This window comes from Erpetoichthys calabaricus, chromosome 5 (genome assembly GCF_900747795.2).
Source record: "Erpetoichthys calabaricus chromosome 5, fErpCal1.3, whole genome shotgun sequence".
NCBI lineage: Eukaryota > Metazoa > Chordata > Cladistia > Polypteriformes > Polypteridae > Erpetoichthys > Erpetoichthys calabaricus.
In genome coordinates this window covers 34089871-34112153 of record NC_041398.2, presented here as the reverse complement: position 1 = coordinate 34112153, position 22283 = coordinate 34089871, and the positions used below count along the sequence as shown (strand labels likewise).

The following is a 22283-nucleotide window of genomic DNA, read 5'->3' as shown; positions in this document are numbered from 1 at the left end:
ATTGCGGCATGTTACATAACCTGAACCTATATAGATAAGGTATTAAAAGGCGATACCCCTCCCTTAGTGATACGGCAGTAAGAAATCACATAAGAGAAATAACAGCTTTCTTTAATGACGGTTTACGCTGCATAACAGACGAAGGAAGCCATAACAACAACCCAGTTCAGGAGTGGGGGCCCAATGTATAAAGCCTGCCATTTTCATCGCTGTGTTGGAAGGATTTTTCGGATCGGGTGACGTTATCTCCCTTCCGTCCGTCGGCTTCAAAGGTGTGCCGGGCAATGTGCCAAGGGTTTAAACTCTTTCTTCATGTGCAGGCCCCCACTTAGGTGAATCATGCCATTCCAAACAAGGCAAAGAGGATACAGTTTCATGCTGAGTTTGACACACAGAAATAGTATAAAATGGTCATTAGTCTGACTGCCCATTTCGCAGTTGCCCCTAACTTGACTTGTCTTAAAATGCTTGCCTTGCAATTCTAAATGATGAGCCTCTGTGCTAAATCTGTGTCCACTGTGCACATGAGTAGAAAGAAAAGTATGTTTATAAAATTATATTGTACAGAGGACAGTGACATATTAAACTTATGTTACATCAGGTCTGTGTGTTCCCCCAGTACACTAGGTGGCAGCATTCTTCTAGCATAGTTCTTGTTTGGACATATGCAGGGTGACATTGGAGTTGAAATCCTTGAGAGCAGCCCTGTTGTGGTCCACAGGTGCCACCAAGAGTTCTGCCTGACCTGGAATTGTTTCTTGGGTACAACGAAGACGTGTTGGAAGTACTCCCGAGTTTGCTAAAAGGGGCTATAAAAGGATGAAGCTCACATGGGGCCTCACTTATAAAACTTTGTGTTATTCTGAGCCTGAAAATACACATACAGCAAAAAATAGGAAAATGTGTACGGCAATCAAAAAAATCAGGTTTATAAAACCTGGCATACGCACATTTCCACATTACCATTCCCTTTATACATGACAATCATCTTGTAAATGTGAATTAATGAATGTGCCTCAGATCCTGCCCAGTTGTCACTTCGAAACAACCATATATGGACCATGCTAATTAACTTCATACATATACAATCACAATTCCATAGGCCTTCATTGGCTGGTAGAGTATCCTCCCACATCCTCCAGGACTAATTATTTGATGTGGTCAGTCAGAGAATTTTATTCAGAATTTAAATGGGAATAGCAATCAGTTTACACCTAAACTATATCATAGAAAAGATAATAAGGGCAAAGAGGTACAATAAACTAAATAAGCAGAAATAAAGCAATTAAATAAAGATGGAGAAAACATTATTTAGGTCACAGACTGCAGGCAGACGTCTTGTCTAAATTCAGCCCAATGTGATTAAATCACGTTTGTGTGATTTTTCTTACTCAAACTGACATACCTAAATTGGACAAGTTTATTTGAACTGCTTTTCTTTTGCCTATACAGTAGCTGAAGATTTATTGGAGAAGCCATGGAGGAGCATTCAGTGGAAGGCTGAGTAAGTGCCATTCTTGGTGTACATATTTGGGTGCTCAAGTCATTCAATTGATTAAACTTATAAATGTGCTTCACATATTATCTAATGAAATGTTTAGTTAAACAAGTAAGTACATAGTTCATATTTATTTAACCTTCCTCTTATGTTAGCTTTCTGTTATTATCTCTTATGTTAACGGGTCGGTTTTGACCCGTGTCTTTAATCAGCCATATTACCCTCAAAACAATTATTTATCATCCAATTTTTTTCCTTACCTCTTGGTTACTTTGTTACGCTTCCTTGTCCTTTAAAAGAATGTTTTTAATATTTTTGCTGTGACCTCATGAGCTTTTACTTTAACAGCATACCTCTCGTTTTCAATTTTAAAAAATGATTAAATGAACCTCAAGAGAATTATTTAAATAAATAAAAGGTTGTTATGTTACCTGACTATTACTGAGGGGTATTAGAACACATCTCTTAAATAAATTTGTTATATATATATTTTATCCATCCATCCATTTTCCAACCCGCTGAATCCGAACACAGGGTCACGGGGGTCTGCTGGAGCCAATCCCAGCCAACACAGGGCACAAGGCAGGGAACCAATCTTGGGCAGGGTGCCAACCCACCGCAGGACACACACAAACACACCCACACACCAAGCACACACTAGGGCCAATTTAGAATCGCCAATCCACCTAACCTGCATGTCTTTGGACTGTGGGAGGAAACCGGAGCGCCCGGAGGAAACCCACGCAGACACAGGGAGAACATGCAAACTCCACGCAGGTATATATTTTATTATAATATTAATTACTATAGTAACATCTATGGTGTTACGGGTCAAATGTGATCCATATATATTTATTTCAAAGAAAAAGGCAAAAACGTATTTTCAAAAATAACTTTAATATAAATGGAAAGCTAAACAAGTAAATCTCAAAATGTGGATTTGCAAGGTCAAACAAACAACGAACAATCAAGCAAATCAAACCAATAGAAATGAGGCACTAGTTCCAAAAAAACGTCTTTGTGTGGAAGAACACGCATGTGCATTTAGATGCATGTGTGGCAAAAAGTGACACTTTTAGTGTGTTCTTTGCAAATATATTTTTTGCAGTAGAAGCAGAGTACGTTTGTCTTTCTGTCTTTATTGCTAGGGCAGACCTGACACCTCTTTCTTTTAGAATCAGGTGGCCTCAGTGGGGTTGTGGCTGTGGCTGTGTAGGTTGATGTTGAGGCAGTGCTGGCCAAAGAGGATGCTGGCACTGATGCTCTTTGTGTTGCTGATGGTGTGAGCTCTGCAGCTGTCTGACCAAGGCTGCAGCGGCTGGGTCCCGGGGCACCCGTTCCCTTTGCTCAATGTGTGCCTTGACAAGGGAACTTCCTAACTCCTCAAGAAACATTCTCCGCTTGTTTTTTCTGGTTGAGTTCCACCCTAGGTGAATGTGGGTCCACAACACAAATGCATTGTATGCAGACACATCTAGAATGTTATAAAACACAACCATTGGCCATCTCCTGGTCATTCTCTGGCAAGTGTAGGTGGCAGTCAGCTTGTCCAGGTTGTCCACTCCACCTTTGTTTTTATTATAGTCCAAGATAATTATGGGCTTTTTTGTCACTTGCTGATGACACAGCTGCGTCTTTGTGAAAAGTGGACATAAGTATCACACTCCGGTGTTTTTTTTTGGACAATATGACAACCGTGGTGGTGTCTGTAAAAGCAAATTTTGAAGAAAGTGGAGCCCTGTCCTTCACCTGAAAAATTTCGGCAGGCAGCTCAGGTTTATTTTTTTTTACTGTGCCCACCATGGTAAGTTTCCACCTGAGAAGTTCTTGTCCAAGGTCATAGCTGGTAAAGAAATTGTCACATGTGATATTGTGACCCCGCAGTCCAGTAGTCATATCGAGGACTACACGTTTTCCTTGATGTTTCTCAGGAATGCCACTTGCATGTTTGCCTGTGTAAATCTGTAGATTCCATGCATAGCTGGTTTTTGCATCACAGGCTGCCCAAATTTTTATGCCGTATTTCCCTGGCTTACTAGGCATGTACTGCTGGAAAGGGCATTTTCCATGGAAAGGGACAAAACGTTCATCTACTGTTACCTCTGGCCCTGGGTTGAACATCAGTGGAAGGAGCTGCACCCACCTTTCCCAGACATCCCTGATGGGAGCAAGCTTGTCAGATTTTTCTCTAGTTAGTTTCTCTGTTGTTAAATCTAAGGACTCTTGATATCATTCGAAATGACTGAAGTGACATTGTTGCCCGGAAAATATTTCTGCCTGTCGACGCATCCCAGAGACTATCAGTGGCCTCATTGCTGGATTTGTAAACACCAGCAAGAAGAAGAACACCAATATAAGCATCCAGGTATTCCTCATCAATGTCATTCCACATGTCGCCATGAACCTTTTTTCCTTCAAGGTTTGTCATAGCAATCATGGCTTTCTTTAGTGACAATGGCATAAACAGATCAAAACATGTCTTGATGTCACTTACTCTCATCACAGCAAACCTTGTGATTCCAGGGGTCATTTTGATGACATTTGCAGCAGCTGCCCTGCCATGTAAGTCAGGAGGTACTGAGCTCCAACAGATGTTACCACTTTTGGATTTGAACGTTTCAGCAGGAGTGAGTGCAGCTTCAGCATCGGTGCCCTCCTCATCAGACTCATCAGATGTGTCTGTGCCTTCTGGTAGATACTCTACAATGTCTTCCTCCTCGGAAACCTGCTCATCTGTATCACTATGCTGTTCTGTGTCCTCTGCCTCATTTTCAGAAAAGATATGATCCAGAGCTTGGCTTACTGTAAATCTTCTTCTCATTTGTGACTGCTGCAAACAGGAGATGTGTACTCTGCAAGTCACCAACGCTAAACTAAATTTGTCTTATGCAAGCCTTACATGTCTGAACAGGTCTGTCTTTGTTTGTTTGTTTTGTTTGTTCAGGTAAGGAGACACACAGGCAAAGAGAGAAGCCCCTCAAAGTGTGTTTAGGATTTTGGTTTTGACCCTAACTATTGTTTTATAACCTTAAATTATAACTGGGTCAAAACTGACCCTACCAACACAAAGGTAATAATTTTCACCAGAGCATTTTATAATTTAGTACAATTGTTTTTTTTTTTTGTTTTATTTTAATTAAATACAGATTCCTGACAAAGTCAAAAAGCCTTGATGCAATAAACAAAATTAGGTAGTAGTTTTATGCATTTAAAAAGTAAAACTGGTCGGTGCTGACCCTAACACATTAATAATAATAATGTTGAAGAAAGTACAATAACATTAGTCCTGCATTAACTTATAACACATCAACCAATGCAGAATAAATCAAGAAATAATGGAGCTGGAAAGAGCCAGAATGTACTTGTAATAAAGCTTAATGACTAAAAAAATTTAGCATTCAAGAGATGTGGTATGAAGTCATTGTCCTTAATTGGTGTGTTAATAGTTTAAGTCTACCCTCTCTTGAATTGTACTCCACACATCATGATATATATATATTTTGATTGCTTTAGTACACTGGTTTGATGTTGACAGTGATAAGTCCACTATGACTTATACCTGTAGGTTCTTCTCATAAGGAGTGCTTTCAAGCTTCACATCTTCCGTTCTATGTTCAAATTTAAGATTTCCATCCTTTATCCAACCCTCTATATCCTAATACAGGGTCATGGGGGTCTGCTGGAGCCAATCCCAGCCAATACAAGGCGCAAGGCAAGAACAAAACTTGGGCAGGGCGCCAGCCCACCGCAAGGCAGACACACACACCAAGCACACACTAGGGACAATTTAGAATCGCCAATGCACCTAACCTGCATGTCTTTGGACTGTGGGAGGAAACTGGAGCACCCGGAGGAAACCCACGTAGACATGGGGAGAGCATGCAAGCTCCACGCAGGAAGGACCTGGGAAGCGAACCTGGGTCTCCTAACTGCAAGGCATTAGCGGTATCACTGCATCACCATGCTTCCCAAATTTAAGATTTTTATGTCCTAAATGTAATACTTCATAATCATGTATGTTAAATTTCATCTGCCCAAGCCTGTATTTTCTCTAGGTTCCATTGTAATGATTTGGCTGATTTTACATATGACCAGATGATAAACAGTTGGATTCCTCATACTGCATGGTTGATACTCCAGGACAGTGTGAACTTTGTGCTTGTGTCTGATGATGACCCACCTATGTTTACCACCCCATTCTAAAACCTTGTCCAGTGGCACTTTGGAGGTGCATAGTATCTCCTTAAAAGACACTTGGGCAAAATCTGCGAATGTTCCACTACATCCTCTTTAGGTTCAGGACTCAGAATCTGAGGGGGTGGATTAGCTGGAACCTCCCTCATATGTAGGTCTTCTGGAGGCCAGCCTTGTCAAATCAAGCTTGCAAAAGTCTGACAGGTCTTCCACTGAATTGTATTGCTTTGTACAATTTAGATTTTGACTGCTTAACCTATTTTTTTAGTTAAACATAAGTTAAAAGGAACTACAGTAATACCTAGTTTGAGCTAATCTTGGCTTTCACCCATCTTTCTTGTTGAAGTAGTAGCTATGCAACAGCAACTTGGCGCAGTGTGTGACTTTCACTTTATGTCACCATTGCTAATTTAATAAGAAAAGTGAGCAAGCAGAGAACAACAGTTTGCGTTGAGCTTTGTACTTACAGAATAACTTTGTGCCTTTCTATCCCTGATTAATTTAAAAAAAATGGATTCATACTGGAACATCAGAAGTATCAGGTGGTCAACCAACCTAATTTCTCCCATCTGTCATTTGGCCCTTGCATTTAGAAAGTTTGTGAATTAAATATTATCAATATCATTCAGAACTATAGAAGCTAGTAATGGAGAAGATCTGGGTACAGTCTTGTACTGATGAAGAACATGCACCAAGAAAGACCAGCCAATGTAACACAATAGTCACCAGAAACATCACTAAACACTAATTCTTGTTAGATAACAGCACCTTGGCAGTAAATCATTTACAAAAGGACAGATTAAAGGGAACTGCTTACAAGATTGAAGTTGGAAAGAGTTGTGAAAATCTGGAACACGTACAGAGTTGTGTAGCCAAAAAGAAAACCTTAATGACTTTTCAAAAAGATCCGGACCAGATATTAAAAGAACGTAGCTATTAGCTAACCAGATGAGCGTAATGGATTGAATGTTCTCTGTTTGTTAATCTTCTTATCTTCTTGTAAATCTGTAGTAGTAGTCAAAGTATGCTGCCAATTTGATATAAATTAAATGTATGTATAAGGTATGTTTAGAAGTAAGTGAAATAAAAAATGCTTACTTTATCCTTAAAGGAGCATGTTTACACGTTTCCTGGATAGAACTGTTCATCTGTCTAATAGATCATCTAGCCTCTTGAGAATACTGTGTTTGTAAACTGAGGAAAAAGCATCTTTGGCAAACGTGATAACCACCTTTTCTAACTTCCTCTGAAGGCACTAAAACATTTCACTCTTGAAAATATTGTTCATGAATTCCCTTCTCAGGTGGACTCTACAATGGCTGCTGTCTTCTTCTGTTTCACCACAAAAACATACAGAGGTGCTCAACCACTTCAAGTGCAGTTTTTCCTTCCTCATTGGGAAGTTCTGACTACAACTGATAGTGAACATTCTGTATGATGTTAACTGAGAATGTATGAAATTCACTTTGTCAAATTGTTAATCTGTTCCTAAACAGGAGAAAAAAAGAGTTGATGAACCTCATCATGACATACAAGCCGACTGTATCCTCAGTTTCCCAAGTCAGAGTTCTTCTTGTTGGTCCCATTGGAGCTGGGAAGTCCAGTTTCTTCAATTCAGTAAATTCTGTTTTTCGTGGCCATGTAACTAGCCAAGCCATTGCTGGCTGTGCAGTGACCAGTGTGACCAAACAGGTAAGAATGGCATTTTAGTTGTTTAACTTGAAAAATTAATGATTCTTGTGGAGGGTACCTGATTTGTCACGTACAGTCATAGGTGACCCTATTTTCCCTTTAAATACTCTTTATTGTGTAGACCTTAACAAAAAATGGCTCAAATCCCAGCCTTTAGACTTCGTACGTTATGCTACCTTTTATACTGATGCCCTCCAGCAATAGAACAAACAAGTGAGAAAGCTATCATTTTAATTAATTAGGTAGTATTGATAATATAGAAAAATTATAAATAAACAGAGCACCATGAGTGTTAGTTAAAAACCAATACAACCTTGACAATCCTAGATGTGTAGTCTCAGATGGCACAATAACTTGTAGTTACAGCTACTGATCAGCTCATCATCTGTACAGGCCCAGATAGCCTGTCTGTCTCAATATGGTGGCTGGGAAATTAGTTGTCTTCATCTCATGGAGAAAGGCCAAGAAAGAGAGGTGGTCTTCTCTTTATGGAGGAATGACGAGAGACAGAGAGAGAGAGCCTGAGGGGTTGAGTAACCCAATGAAGCAATGGGTTTAGGCAACTTCCTTGGTTCATCCAATCCAATTTCAGCCACAGTCCAATTTCATTCCCTTCCTAGCTCATTTACAACTGAAAGCACTCAGGTACAAAACACTCCCCTGTTCTTTGTTGAGTTTTGCATTTTCTCAAATTGAAAAAGAATGAGCAAATACAACTTCAAACAAACTTTTGGCTCATTAAAAACTAGACATTTCTGTCACATAAAGTCATAAAACTGGCATTCCTTATACTTTGGGGGAAAGAAATTAAAATGGTATATTTTCAGGAGTTTACAAACAATTGATCAATACTAAATATCAATCTACATAACAGTACCAAAAGTATGTCATCAAGTACGTCATACCAAATTAATGACAGAGCATTCGAAGGCTCAGTCTCAGATTAATAAATTCCTATATTAGAGGGCTGCAATCTTACATCAAACAGGCAAGACTGTTGACAAGAAACTCTTTAACTGTTGGGACTAATTCTCTGGATTTCGCCTCAGCACCTTTATGAGTGTCTGGCTAAGTGTGGCATGTTTCCTGGGTACTTCAACATGGCATTAGAAGTACTCCTGTGCAATGCCTAAAAACAGCCTCAGAAACTCAGTTATAGAGGGGAAGACAGTTGAACGTTGAAGGAAATGGGTAAAAGAATATAATTTGTGACAGGACAAGTCTAGCATTTGTGGGATCTACTGCTGAATAGCCAGGCTTGCAAGCACCCTAGGTATTTGTTATGTGCAGAGCAGGGTTGCTTGCTTGGTGGTGTGTTTGGGGTTATGCTGGAGCCTATTCCCGCAGGGTGCCAGTCCAATGTGTAGGGCATACATACACCTGCATATTCCTTTGGACAGTGGGAGGACCCAGAGGAAACCCACACAAAAATGGGGACTACATGCAGACTGAACACAGGGAGGAAACAGGATGTGAACCCTGGTCTACCACTGTGCCACTGTGCTGTCCTATTTGGTATATTCCCTTATGCATAAATAGCTCATTTAATACTTTGCTGTCTCCTGTGTCTTTCAGAAGATCAATACAAGAAATACTTCAGATAACTGGCATCTGATCAAGACTGTGTTGTGTTTTCATTAAAATTTGAATTTTTTCTATGCTTTATATATTTTTCAGTTTATTTACTTTAGTGTAAACGTAAGCTTTACAGAACATAAGAACAATCTAGATGAGAACAGGCCATTCAGCCCAATTAAGCTTGCGAGTCCTATCCACTTAACTCTTCAAAAATAACATCAAATCTAGTTTTAAAAGTCTGCAAAGTCCTACTGTCTACTACACTAAATGGTAATTTATTCCATGTGTCTATGGTTCTCTGTGTGAAGAAAAAACTTCTTAATGTTTGGGCAAAATTTACCTTTAAAAAGTTTCTAACTTTGTCCCCATGTTCTTGAAGAACTCATTTTAAAATAACAGTCTCGATCCACTGTACTAATTACCTTCATAATTTGAAACACTTTAATCATGTCTCCTCTTTATCTTCCTTAGTTAAATTGAAAAGGCTCAGCTCTTTTAATCTTTCCTCATAACTCAAGCCCAGTAGCCCTGGAATCAGCCTAGTCACTCTTCTTTGGACTCTTTCAAGTGCTGCTATGTCCTTTTTGTAGTCTAGACACAAAAACTGTTCCCAGTACTCCACGGGGGGCCTAACCAGTGCATTATAAAGATTGAACATAACCTTCATGGATTTGTACTTTACACATCAGGACGCTATATAACCTAACTTCTGTTAGTCATCTTAATGGCTTCTGAACAGTGTCTTCTAGTTGAGTGTTGAGTCCACTACATCTCCCAAATCTTTCTCATAAGGTGTACTTTTCATTTTCATTTTTTCCATTGTGTATTCAACTCAACAGGTTTTTTTGTACATAAAATTTCCTGACATTAAATTTCATCCGCCACAAATCTGCCCAAGCCTGTAGGCTCTCCATATCCCTATGTAATGATTCAGTGGATTCTAGATTGTCTGCTAATCCACCTACATTGATATCATCTGCAAACTTAACCATCTTGTTTACTTATATTCCTATCCAAATCATTTACATATATTAAAAATAGCAATGGCCCTAGCAGTGACCCCTATGGAACATCATTCTTAAAATTAGCCAATTCTGAGAAGGTTCCTTGCACCATATCCTTCTGCTTCCTGTGTCTGAGATTTGTACCCATCTACAAACAACACCCTGAACTCCCACTTCTTCTAGTTTGCGGTCAAGGAACATAATCATTATACTTATATTTAAAGTTAATTTTACTCAGGTGCCATTTTGTGCTCTTTGTTTTGGTTTATAGGCTGTTGCTACTTGTAAATAAGATCAAAATTAACTGTTCGATGTGTGACATCATGGAGACATAAGTATTAATGTTAGCACTGGACATTTCCTGTTTTGTCCAAGTTTGTGGATATTATGACTAGTCTTTGCAAATGAGTCTCTTTTTTGGCTAACAACCTTCAATTCTGTTCTTTGACTTTTGATTTTTTAATTCACTTTTTTGACACTGTAAGACAAAACATCAGCTTAAATAATTTTATTTTGACCCATATTTTATGTTGACCAAGTTTGATTTCTCAGTCCTTCCATTAATCTTCTACATATGTGTGACTGGTTGCAGGTTCTTTGGGTCAGGTGATGCTCAAGAGAATCCCCTACCTATCACAATCTAAATTATTTGAGATTTATATTGTCTTTTCTTCTGCTTTGCACTAAATATTATTTTTACATTTTCCTTGAATGGTATGGTATAAAACAGCACTGAACAGGATACCAGTTCAAAGTTAGGCACATTCAAACATACAGTCACATTATAGTCATCAACTGGACATAACCTACATTTTACAAACCCAAACACAGAGGGAGACATTATTCAAACAGCATCTGGGCTAGCAATCAAAACAAGTCCTAGTACCTGCGAGATAGTACCACAATCCATCATTATCCAAAATAACACATGCAGTATATTAGCTAATCATATAGACTAGCATAGTGGTTTTGGATTTTAAATCAGTAGGTTGTATCTTCAGTTCTCACCTACAGCCCACTGAGTGAATCCTGAAGTCACTTGAGATTTTGTTTTTGTTTCCCTTTCCTCTCCTCTTAAACCACCTGCCCATGCTATATCTCGTCAAATCAGATATTGTCTTTCACTGTTTAAACCAAGACTTACAAACTAAGTATTCTTCCAGTTTGATCTTTTTAAAAACTGTAATAATTTTAACTGTTTTTAAAGTGGTTTGAATTACACTTACATATGAAAATGTGCTATATACACTATATGGCCAAAAATATGTGGATGACCCCCAAATGATTGAGTTCAGGTGTTCAGGGCACACCCAGCTGTTAACAGGTGTATAAAGTCAAACACATAACCATACAATCTTCATTAACAAACACTGGCAGTAGAATGGATCGTACTGAAGAGCTCAGTGACTTTAAATGTGGCACTGTCATAAGATGTCACCTGTGCCACCTCAAGACAGCATGTAGAATTTCTGCTCTGCCAGAACTGCCTTGGTCAATTGTAAGTGTTGCTGTCGAGGAGCTGCAACAGCTCAGCTATGAATTGATAGACCACGCAATCTCACAGAGTGGGGCCATTGAGTGCCAATGTACATAGTAGTTGAAATTCGCCTTTTATTAAGTTGGCATCACTCACAACAGAGCTCTGAACTGCTTCTGCAAACAACATCAGCACAAGAACTGACAGTTTGGAGCTTCATGAAATGGGTTTCCAGGGCTGCTGCATACAAGCCTAAGATCACTATGTGCAAAGGTAAGCATCATCTGAAGTTGAGCAAATCATATCGCCATTGGAGACGTGTTCTCTGGAGGAATGAATCACACTTCACTATCTAGCCATCTGATGGAGTAATGTGGGTTTGGTGGAACGCTACCTTCTGGATTGTGTAGTTCCTACTGTAAAGTTTGCTGGAGTTGGGAATGTGGTCTGGGGCTGTTTATCAGGATTTGGGCTTGACCTGCTGGATACAGTTAAGGTTACTGTTAATGCCACAGCATGCAAAGACATTTTAAACAATTGTGTGCTTCCAACTTTGTGGCAACAGTTTGATGAAGGCCCTTTTCTCTTCCAGTATGACTGTGGCCTGGGCACAAAGCAAAGTCCATAAAAAAAAAGTTTGCCAATTTTAGAGTGGAGGAACTTAAGAATCCTGTTCTAAATCCTACTGATCACCTTTGCAATGAATTAGAATACCAAATGCGAGTCAGGTCTTCTCATCCAACATCAAGACCTGACCCCATATGTGCTCGTTTGGCTGAAAGGACACAAATTCCTACAGACATGCTCCAACATCTCACAGAAACCCTTCCCAGAAGAGTGGAGGCATTTATGGCCACAAAGAGAAGTCCATCTCTTGATTAATTCCAATGGTTTTGGAATGGGATGACTAACGTGGTCATATAGGTGTGATAGGCAGGTGTCCTCAACCTTTTGGACATACTGTATAGGGTAAATATATGGTGTTTTCCCTAATCTGTCTGTTCAACTATTAAAAAAAAAGAAAAATTAGAACGCATTTTTCTGTTGTAAATTAATTTAGATAAGAATGTCCACCAAATTCAGTAATCAGTAATGAAGATTATTTGCCAAAATATGAAACAAGCCACACAGATAAAGAGATGAGGAAATGAGGTAATCTGTGGTATGATGCAACTTTTGTCTAAAATATACACAGTCCATTTTCTTTATAAAAAGAAAGACATTGACAGGACAAAGCAAAAAAGCAATATTATTCCATGAAGCAAGAAACTGCATAACATCTCCAAAACTTAAATATCTTCACAGTTTCGGACTTATTCAATCAAGGCCGGCCGAGAAGGCAAGCAGTTGCCTATTGTTTTGTGTGACACAATGGGCTTGGAGGAATCCAGTGGTGCCGGGGTATGTGTGGAGGACATCGCCAACATCGCTATGGGGAACATTCCTGACAGATATCAGGTAAAGTCCAATACTTTATAATATAACAATTCACCTGTACATTCAAGGAAACATTGTCTGTCTTCTTCCTGCTGCTTGCTAAACCCTTTTCCTAACTGGTATTGTTTTATTTATCATTATATAAGTTGAATTACATGTAATAATGTTTTGAATCTAATAAACAGCAATTGTTGCCACTTTGAACTCAAACTCTTTCATGGTAGCAAAAGGCCCAAGACATGAGCACATAGAACACTTTTGGCCGAAAATCCAACAGGATTTTGAGGCATATGCAAGAATCTTCAGTAATGAAACTGAGAATATTAGAATGGGTGTTTAGTTGTGCAGATAAGAAGTTAATGATAGCATGTGAAGAATACAGTTGTTACTTATTTATTGTAAATTGTCACAACAGTGAATGAAAGTTTAATACAAAACTCCATGACTGTAGTTAAAAGAAGACTTTTAATGGTGGAGCAGACTGTGACTTTGTATTATGAGAAGTGACAACAAATAGAACATGTACCTCAATGTTCCCTCTGATATGCATGCATGTGTGGATGAGTAGCAGTAATTTAAGTCTGAGTACATACCATTTTCCAGCAGCTTCTGAAAAAATCCAGTCCTCCCTCCCCATTTATTAAAACTTTACAAGCATATATGGCATTCCTCAGAGAAAGCAGTTATTAAAATATGGAAGGTCTGGAAAGTCCATAGGTGAATCCTTTGACTATTGACATTAAAGTGACCCAATTACTTTGTCTTTTTTCTACCTCTCACAAACTTTCTCAAAAATTAATGCACTGCTTGGCAGCTATTCACTTTGAAGTAACTTTGGTTTGTGAACTATGGTGAACATTTAGACATTTCAATATATAAACCTGACTTAAAGAAGAAAGTTCTAATATATGACCTGAGCTCTAGCCACAGATACAACAGTTTAGGATGAACAAGGTCCACCATCAAGTTGACATAATTTGTAATAACTAAAATATTTTGAAAAACTTTGTTCTTTTAATTTACAATGGAATATGAGTTTTAAGTGATTTAAAAACAGAATAGAAGGAGGGTTGTTATCAGTTGCATTTAGCACACACAAATGTATGCAGGCATACTGAAGGATTTGCTGGATTATGATATGGAGGTCAATGTAGACTTTAACACTGATCTCTCTCTCATCGTATCCTGGTAGGTAGCTATTTTGAAGGAGGCTTGATGTGTACTGTAGTGTTTTCTTTTCTTTTTTGGCCTCATTTTCTTGTATTATTTTTGTCATAAAAAAACAACAACCTTTTGTGTCTGTTTTATTTCTGTATTGTGTCTTTTGCTTTGTTTTATGTGCTGGTGGGTTAGTTTGTGTCATGATCAGTTTACAGTTTGCTAAAAAGTCTTCCCAAGGATTACATCTCGGCATTTGCAGCTAATTGCTTATCCAAGTCATTCCTGGGAGGCCTTTTCAATGCATTTTGTAACAGATCTAGTCAATTCTCAGGGTAATACTGCCATTTTGGTCTTAGTGGATCATTTCCCTGAGTGCGCACATTTCTTTTCATTGAGGAAGCACCATTAACTCAGAGATCTTACAGATATATATTTAAGTAGAGAGGATGTACACTTATATCGGTTGCCGTCCTCAATAATATTACATCGCGGTCCCCCATTTTGTTCCCAATTTTGTTTCGCAAGCAGATGGGTTGTGAGCTAAATCTGACATCACGATAAAGGCCAAAGACCAAATTGAGTAAGTCAATAAAGACCTTCAGAAGTTCCATATTGTACTATAGATTCATACCATTTTAACTGTACAGACATTCTGCCTATCAATGAATTTGCCCGCAATGTGCTTTATGACTCTGCTATCAAATTGTCTCAATTTGAATGCCTCTGTGGTTACCAACCACATCTCTTTGAGTTTTCTTCCCTTGCTTCAAGAGTTCTGGGTGTAGCTGAATATTTTCAGAGACTTAAGTCAGTATGGGAGGTAGCTCTACTGAATATGAAGATGAGAGAAGCCACTGCTATATGTTATGTGGACTGAAAATGTAATGCAGTTCCATAATTTAATGTTGGATAGAAGGTGTGGCTTTCAACGAGAGACTTCCGCTGGAGAGTTCCATTCAGTAAGCTAGCACACAAATATTGGGGTCATTATGTGATCAGGAAAAGAGTGGGCCCAGTGTCGTATCGGTTGGCTCTTCCAGCGCATCTTAAAATTCACAAATCAGTTTATGTATCACAGTCAAATCCTCTTAATAAAAGTCCTTATTACAGATCTGAACCTGGTCATCTTCAAGTTCAAGTGGAATTTGAAGAGCAGTATGAAGCACAAATAATTCTGGATTCTGGACACCTTGGAACTCATACAATATCTGATCCATTGGTTATGGTGCAAAGGATCAGTCCTGCTTAAAAACTGAAAATGTGCATGTTCTAGGGGGTTTTGATGTCAAGGAATCTTGTGGTCACATTTAGTTTTGTGCCTGATACTCTGTTAACAATATGTAAAATAAGTAACAATCTCACGTAATTCACATTTTAGCTCTGGTTACATTTGTGTCTGTTTTGCACTCTTTCTTGACTACAATTTTTATTAACCATATTGAGCCTTATTTACTTGTTTTTGTCTTCCTGGTTGCAACTCTCTACTTGTCTCTTGAGTTACAATTCATCTGCTGATTCCTTTTCAAACCTAAACCTCTACAGTCAGCACCAATAGATTCAATCATGAATGGATGGATGGATGGATGGAAATATTTGCCAATAATTTTTTCAAGGCCATAATGAGATGACCCATAGGAATGAAAAGTCAAAACCGAGATCTCCGTAATATTTTTTTGGATTCTTCCAGACAACAATTAGATCAAAACGAAATAAAATGGAGACATTTGCTTTTCAGATTATCTCCTGAATACTTTACCCCACTAGTCTCACAAATATCTTCTCTTGAGTTTCAGCAGAAATCTGAGCAAAGTCATACACAGTTTTCAATCACTATCTTGACATTTTTTTTTATTTTTTCAATTTCTAAGTATTTCATTATATGCTCATTAATACTGAATATGACGAAATGTATGGACAGTTGTTTGTGGACTTCAAATCGTAATGTTGTGGGTTTAAATCCCACTACTGACACCTGTGTGTAATCGTGAACAAGTCACTTTATCTGCCTGTGCTTCAATTGGAAAAATAAAAAAAATGTAACTGATCGTGTCTCAAATGTTGTAAGACACCTTGGATAAAGGGATTAATCCAAAAATAAGTAAAAACAACAAAGTCTTGAAAGAGATTAAAACAAAATTAGAAAGAGATCTCACAAAATATAACACAATTTTTCAAACCAAATTCTCAGTTTTGACTCCTTTAACTTCAGTTGTATCTCATGTCTCCTTTTTGTCTAGAGCTTTTTTTCAAAGGGATTTTAGGAGAGATATCCAGTCTTTTTATCCAATCTTCTCAGAATTAGTGCCTCTCACACACTTGCCTAGATCTCAGGCTCAAAATTTGTTAGTTGTTCATCGCATGAGAAAACTTTTAATTACCAGTTAAAAAGTTTTCTAGTTTAGCCAGGTTTTTGTGTAGGTAGATACTTATTGTTATTAATTTTATTTTTATTAATTTAATTTTAACATAATGTATTTCTTAGATTTTACTCTGTTGTGTATCTTAATGTGTCTATGTCTTGCCTAACTTCATCATTTTTTTATTTTTATTTTATTGTACAATGCTTTGTGACTTCTTGTCTGTGAAGTGCTCTTCATAAATAAACTTTACTTACTTCTTTACTTACTTATAAAGTTGATTTTTAAATGAATCATAAATGAAAATATCTGTGAAGTCACATAAGCCATCATAGATTAACCTTTGAGCAGTTAAAATTTTCCTATGGGGAGGCAGGAAACTTTGCTTTTAGACACTGATGCCAATACAGAATTGTGCTTTGAAGCAATTTTAAATCAACTTTAAATTAATTTTAATAATCCAATTATATAGTACATAATTTGCTATTTGGGTGGCGCCGTGGGTAGCGCTGCTGCCTCACAGTTAGGAGACCTGGGTTCACTTCCCGGGTCCTCCCTGTGCGGAGTTTGCATGTTCTCCTTGTGTCTGCGTGGGTTTCCTCCGGGTGCTCCGGTTTCCTCCCACAGTCCAAAGACATGCAGGTTAGGCGCATTGGCGATTCTAAATTGTTCCTATTGTGTGTGTGCCCTGCAGTGGGCTAGTGCCCTGCCCAGGGTTTGTTCCTGCCTTGCGCCCTGTGTTGGCTGGGATTGTGTCCAGCAGACCCCTGTAACCCTGTAGTTAGGATATAGCAGGTTGGATAATGGATGGATGGATAATTTGCTATTTTAAAAGTACATGGTGAAGTTTTTTTTTAACTTCTGGTCATGAGCAATACACAATATATCTGTTTACTTTCAAGACTAAAATTATAAAGAAAAAGCATGTGCCTGTATAGTTTTAATAATCATGTCATCTTAATGAATTAATTTTCTGGTGCATTCTGTAATGCATGCAAATTTCAGATATGAATAAATAAATATATTGCAAAATAGTAAGTAGTGGTCACAGAGTGAAATAACTTTGTCATGCCAGCCCAGTCTTAATAGGCAACATTGGCGGCAAGAAGTATGAAGCTGCATTCAGGACAGTTTTAGGTCTCCGACAGATCCGAGCACTTCAGACACTATGAGGCCCGCAATCTGTTTGTATTCATGTGACAAACACAACATTTATTTTTACCTCTTATATAACTAAACTGTATAGTTAAATAATTTGCTAACTGGATTCAGTAGACATTTCTAATGCGATGTGTTGCTTTACCTAGAAAATTGATTCTTTTAAAAAGATTCATTTAAAAGTTACGTTGACTTATACAAAAAATATTTAAAACCAGTAACAAAAGACACATCCATTCTGTGGTTTTGCTTTGAATGCAGAATTAAGAGACCTTGATAGTTTAGAAGTTTAATAAATACTGAATACACAGGCCTCTCAACTACCGATTCCACAGGTTTGATAGCAGGAACTAAAAGGAACTGAAATTGATATGATGGGCATGCAATATAGGCGAAACATGGGGTGAGGCTCCTGGAAAGTGGTCGGAGTCAAAGAGATGCCGCTGACAGGGGCGTCATCTTACAGCCCTCAGCATGTCTCAGGTCGCTGAATTGATCTGAGGCTTAAGACTGTCTTGCCTGCAGCTAGACTCTCTTATTGGCGCCCTTCCATCATATCACATTCTGGGGACTTACTACAGAACGCAATTTTTTTTTTTTTTAAGTTCAATCCATCTGCTCCAATACATTCCAAGACACCTGGATGCGTAAAATCTAAAACCATAAAGGATAAAATCCACTGTGTTGCCTTTGTGATTGATGCCTGCAAGATCAAGATCATGCCATCGAAACTGGAAGATAAACTGCTTGCTATCCGTGAAAAGTTAAACTTGCTAGGTAAGTTCTGAACTTTTCACAGTATTCTTTCCTTTGGTGAACTGTAATCTATCTATCTATCTATCTATCTATCTATCTATCTATCTATCTATCTATCTATCTATCTATCTATCTATCTATCTATCTATCTATCTATCTATCTATCTATCTATCTATCTATCTATCTATCTATCTATCTATCTATCTATCTATCTATCTATCTATCTATCTAACTCACGAAAGTATTTTTGTTGTTCAAGGTGTGCCACAGCTGGTACTGCTGACCAAAGTGGATGAGGCCTGTCCTTTGGTGGCTGAGGATATAAGAAATGTGTATCGCAGCAGATTTACTGAAAGAAAGGTAATTTAGCTGAGGGAGGTGGAGGTGCCATAGAGCACTGCATGGCAAGTACCAAAATGTATTTTTAAGCATTTTATCGAATTTATTAAAAGCAAATAACATTCCATACAAGTAAATCAGATTTTACAAAACTAAGTTCACATCACATTAACTCTAACTCATGAGAAAGAGAGCTAGGAAAAATAAGTAGATAAATACATAAATAAATAAATAAAAATAATTACAATAAATAAGGGAAGAGAATCAACTTCCTCAATTTAAATGCTTATTCTAAAATGTTATCAATTAGATCCTGACTGGTTTTAAAAAGTTTTGCACAGATCCCCTAAGTGGGAATAAGATTTTTTCCAATTTCAAATAGTATATAAATCAGTTACCCACTGACTTAAAAGAGTTGAGCTGGGATTCTTCCAGTTGAGTGAGATATGTCTGCATGCCAATAGTGTAATAAAGGCCATCAGAGTTTCTTTGTCCTACTCCACTTTAAGACCATCTGGGAGTCCACCAAACACAGCTGTTAATGGGTTAGGAGGGATTGTGACACCAAGGCTGTCTGAAAGGCATTTAAAAATTTTGGTCCAAAATTATGTTAATTTGGTGCACCCCCAAAACATGTGACCCAATGAGACTGGAGCTTGAGTGCAACATTCGCAAGTTGGATCTTGCCCTGGAAACATTTTGGGCAATTTTAAATGAGACAGATGTGCTTGATAGATGATTTTAAGTTAAATGATTGCATGCTTTGTGGAGCTCGAGTGAATTCTCTGCATCACTGCCTTCCACTCCTTTTCTGATATGTTGAGTAAGAGATCCTTTTCCCACTGTACTCTTGGATCTTTGAAAGGGAGGGTCTGTAAAATGGTTTTATATATTACAGAAATGCTGTCTGAGTCCTCAAAACTGATCAATATATTTTTCAGAATAGAAATAGGTGAGTGGTGATGGAAATTGGGTAGGTTTTGTTTAACAAAGTTTCTGACTTGGAGGTAGTGAAAGAAATGTGTTGCTGGAAAGTTACATTTGGAGTGTAATTGTTCGTAGGATGCAAAGTCATTGAACAAAAATGATGATGGAGTGGTGCAACAGAAATAAGGCACAACAACTGCCTTCTTACCCTCTGTGGCTACTGAAATAGATCAGCTTTCTTGAGCTGGGCTTGGTCAAAGAGCTCTGTCCTGTGAGACTGTGTTCTTCAGACTGAGGCACCATCTTCTGAGAGTCCTTAAATGTATATCGCCCTAACCAGAAGAGGCGTGGCTTGATGTGTTGTGGGTGTGGCTTAGGTGTCTTCACTGAGTGCCTTCTCAAAGCTACAGAGAACAAATACCTTGATGAGGTACTGCATACCTTGTCTAAGCCTGGAAGGTGATCTTCACATGCCCACAACAGAAAGTTCAGATAGAAGTCTTTAGACTGATTACAGGACTGTACGGTATGAGTGTGAGGAAAAGTCAGAAAAGCTGAAACTTTCCATTTTAAGCAAACACATTAAGTAATTAAAATTAATTGAGAAATTAGTGATACTGTAGATTCCAGTTGTTACTCTAAACTGTGTGTTGTTCAATAAGAACATGCAAAATGGGACCAGGTAAGGCAGTATGGTTGGTTAAATACTGTAGTTTTTTCACTCAGAGAGTTGTAGGTAAATAAGATGTATTACATAGTAATGTTGATGAGGGCTACACTCAGGGAATTTTTCAGGTCTTGTCCAATATTTAAAAAAATAAGGTAAACAAAATGTCAAATTGCCTGATCTTATGTTTTTTCATGTATTAGTTAATTCAATTAAAACTATTTTTTATCTCCAGATTCAAGAGGTGGGAGCTAGGTTTGGAATTCCAGTGTCTTGCATTGTTCCAATACAAAATTATTCTAGAGAGCTGGAACTGGATGACAACGTAAATATTCTGCTGCTCAGCGCCATAATTCAGATGTTGCGGTTTGCAGATAATTATTTTGATGACATCAGCTATGAGGAGATGAATAATCTGTAAGAAGACATAGAATGATACTCAGTATATTAGTTATTTCTAAAATATAAGGGGTGGATGATAAATAGTTTTTGATATGAAACAGTAGTACATCACAGGTATGCTACAAATTTGGTAACAGTAATAAATAGTTTACTTTTAAATATGGATTGTTTTCCTAAATGATCATTTCCTTTTCTTTGCTTTTTTTTTCTAAAAGTTACTTAGGCAGACAATAACTGTAACACTGAAGAATGGTTCCGTTCTGCAAGTCAGTTACTGTATATACTCACGGATAAGTTCTCCCATGGATAAGTCGGGACTTGATTTTACCATATAATTTCTGGTATTTTATAATGTTGGTTGTATAAGTCGAATGTGGAAAACTCATGCTATTGGTTCAAGAGATTATGATATGCTAACACCCACCTGAGGGAGCACCCACGAAGCACACTGCCTTTTTTTTTCCTATGAATTTTGCTTATGTGACCACATGCTACTACCCAAACTATTCTGAAGCAACATTTGCACTGATTTGTGTTTTTTGTATTTCACACTCTCATACACCTTTACCATAAGAGCATCCCTTATCTACGATGAAGGATTCGAACAGAAGAAAATATGAAGCTGGTTTTAAATTAAATGTCGTTGAAGAAGCAAAAGAAATTGGTAACTGCGTTGCTGCAACTGAATTTTTTGCGTCTGAGAAACTGATGCGAGATTGGAGGAGGCAAGAAGATGTAAAAAAAAAAATGAAGTGTCACATTTTTGAACAGGCGTATAAGTCAGGGTCCGATTTTATGATCAATTTTTTGGGTTTGAAGACCCAACTTATACGTGAGTATTTACAGTATATGGGATAAATTTTAAGTACAAGACATTTATAAGCTGCTTGCACTCATGGGTATTTTGAGACCAATTAAATTTCATGCTACATTTGATTACAGACAAAATTTGACAGCTTATCATAGTGCTTATAATAATCATTACTGACATCCTCATGCTAAAGAAAAATGATAAAATTGGGGTAAAAATGAATCAGAGAAGTTTAAGTGCTCAATTTCCACTTTCCACTGTTCATCTAGCGTGGGAGAGACAAAGTTAAAAAGGAAAGAAGAGGACAGTTAAGTGAACTGGTGTTAACAGGGAATTTCAGGACATAACTGTGTATTTACTGGACTTAAAAAGCCTATCTAGAGAGGTGGACTACATACATATTGTTATGATTCCTTTCTATTGCAAAGAATACTGTTTACAAATAAATGCATATTAAAGACTCAAATTCTACTTCTTTGTCATCTATTCTCCTAGGGATACAGACTCCCTATTAGAAAATAACGTTAATGAACGACGAAGCCGCAGGTAAGATTTGGCATTCCAGTGCAGCAAATAAGTTTCTTCTTTATTTATCTGAAAAATAGTTTTCAGTTACAACACAGTACAAAAATGCAGGGTTAGATTTCTTTGGATGAGCATCAGATCCATTTTCTGTATCTACTGTATTTGTCTTCATCAGGAACAAAACAGCACTCTCGCTTTAATATAAAAGATATATGGTGGTAAGGTGACCTTTTGTTTGTACATTTGCCATACAATAATAACAATGCAATATAATAACAACAAACATAATGCATTTTCAG

At 37.7% G+C, this 22283-nt stretch overlaps 1 protein-coding gene across 3 annotated transcripts in view; it reads left to right on the top strand.

Annotated features, from left to right (window-relative positions):
• The window catches only part of LOC114651616 (interferon-induced protein 44-like), a 42343-nt gene that overhangs the window by 9973 nt on the left and 10087 nt on the right, over nucleotides 1-22283 (top strand). For all 3 annotated transcript variants that reach the window (XM_028801437.2, XM_028801436.2, XM_028801438.2), the window contains exons 3-9: nucleotides 1453-1504; nucleotides 7189-7384; nucleotides 12749-12901; nucleotides 18162-18333; nucleotides 18573-18673; nucleotides 20482-20663; nucleotides 21955-22005. In XM_028801437.2, coding sequence (XP_028657270.2) covers nucleotides 1453-1504; nucleotides 7189-7384; nucleotides 12749-12901; nucleotides 18162-18333; nucleotides 18573-18673; nucleotides 20482-20663; nucleotides 21955-22005 — 907 coding nt within the window. The remainder of the gene's footprint in view (nucleotides 1-1452; nucleotides 1505-7188; nucleotides 7385-12748; nucleotides 12902-18161; nucleotides 18334-18572; nucleotides 18674-20481; nucleotides 20664-21954; nucleotides 22006-22283) is intronic.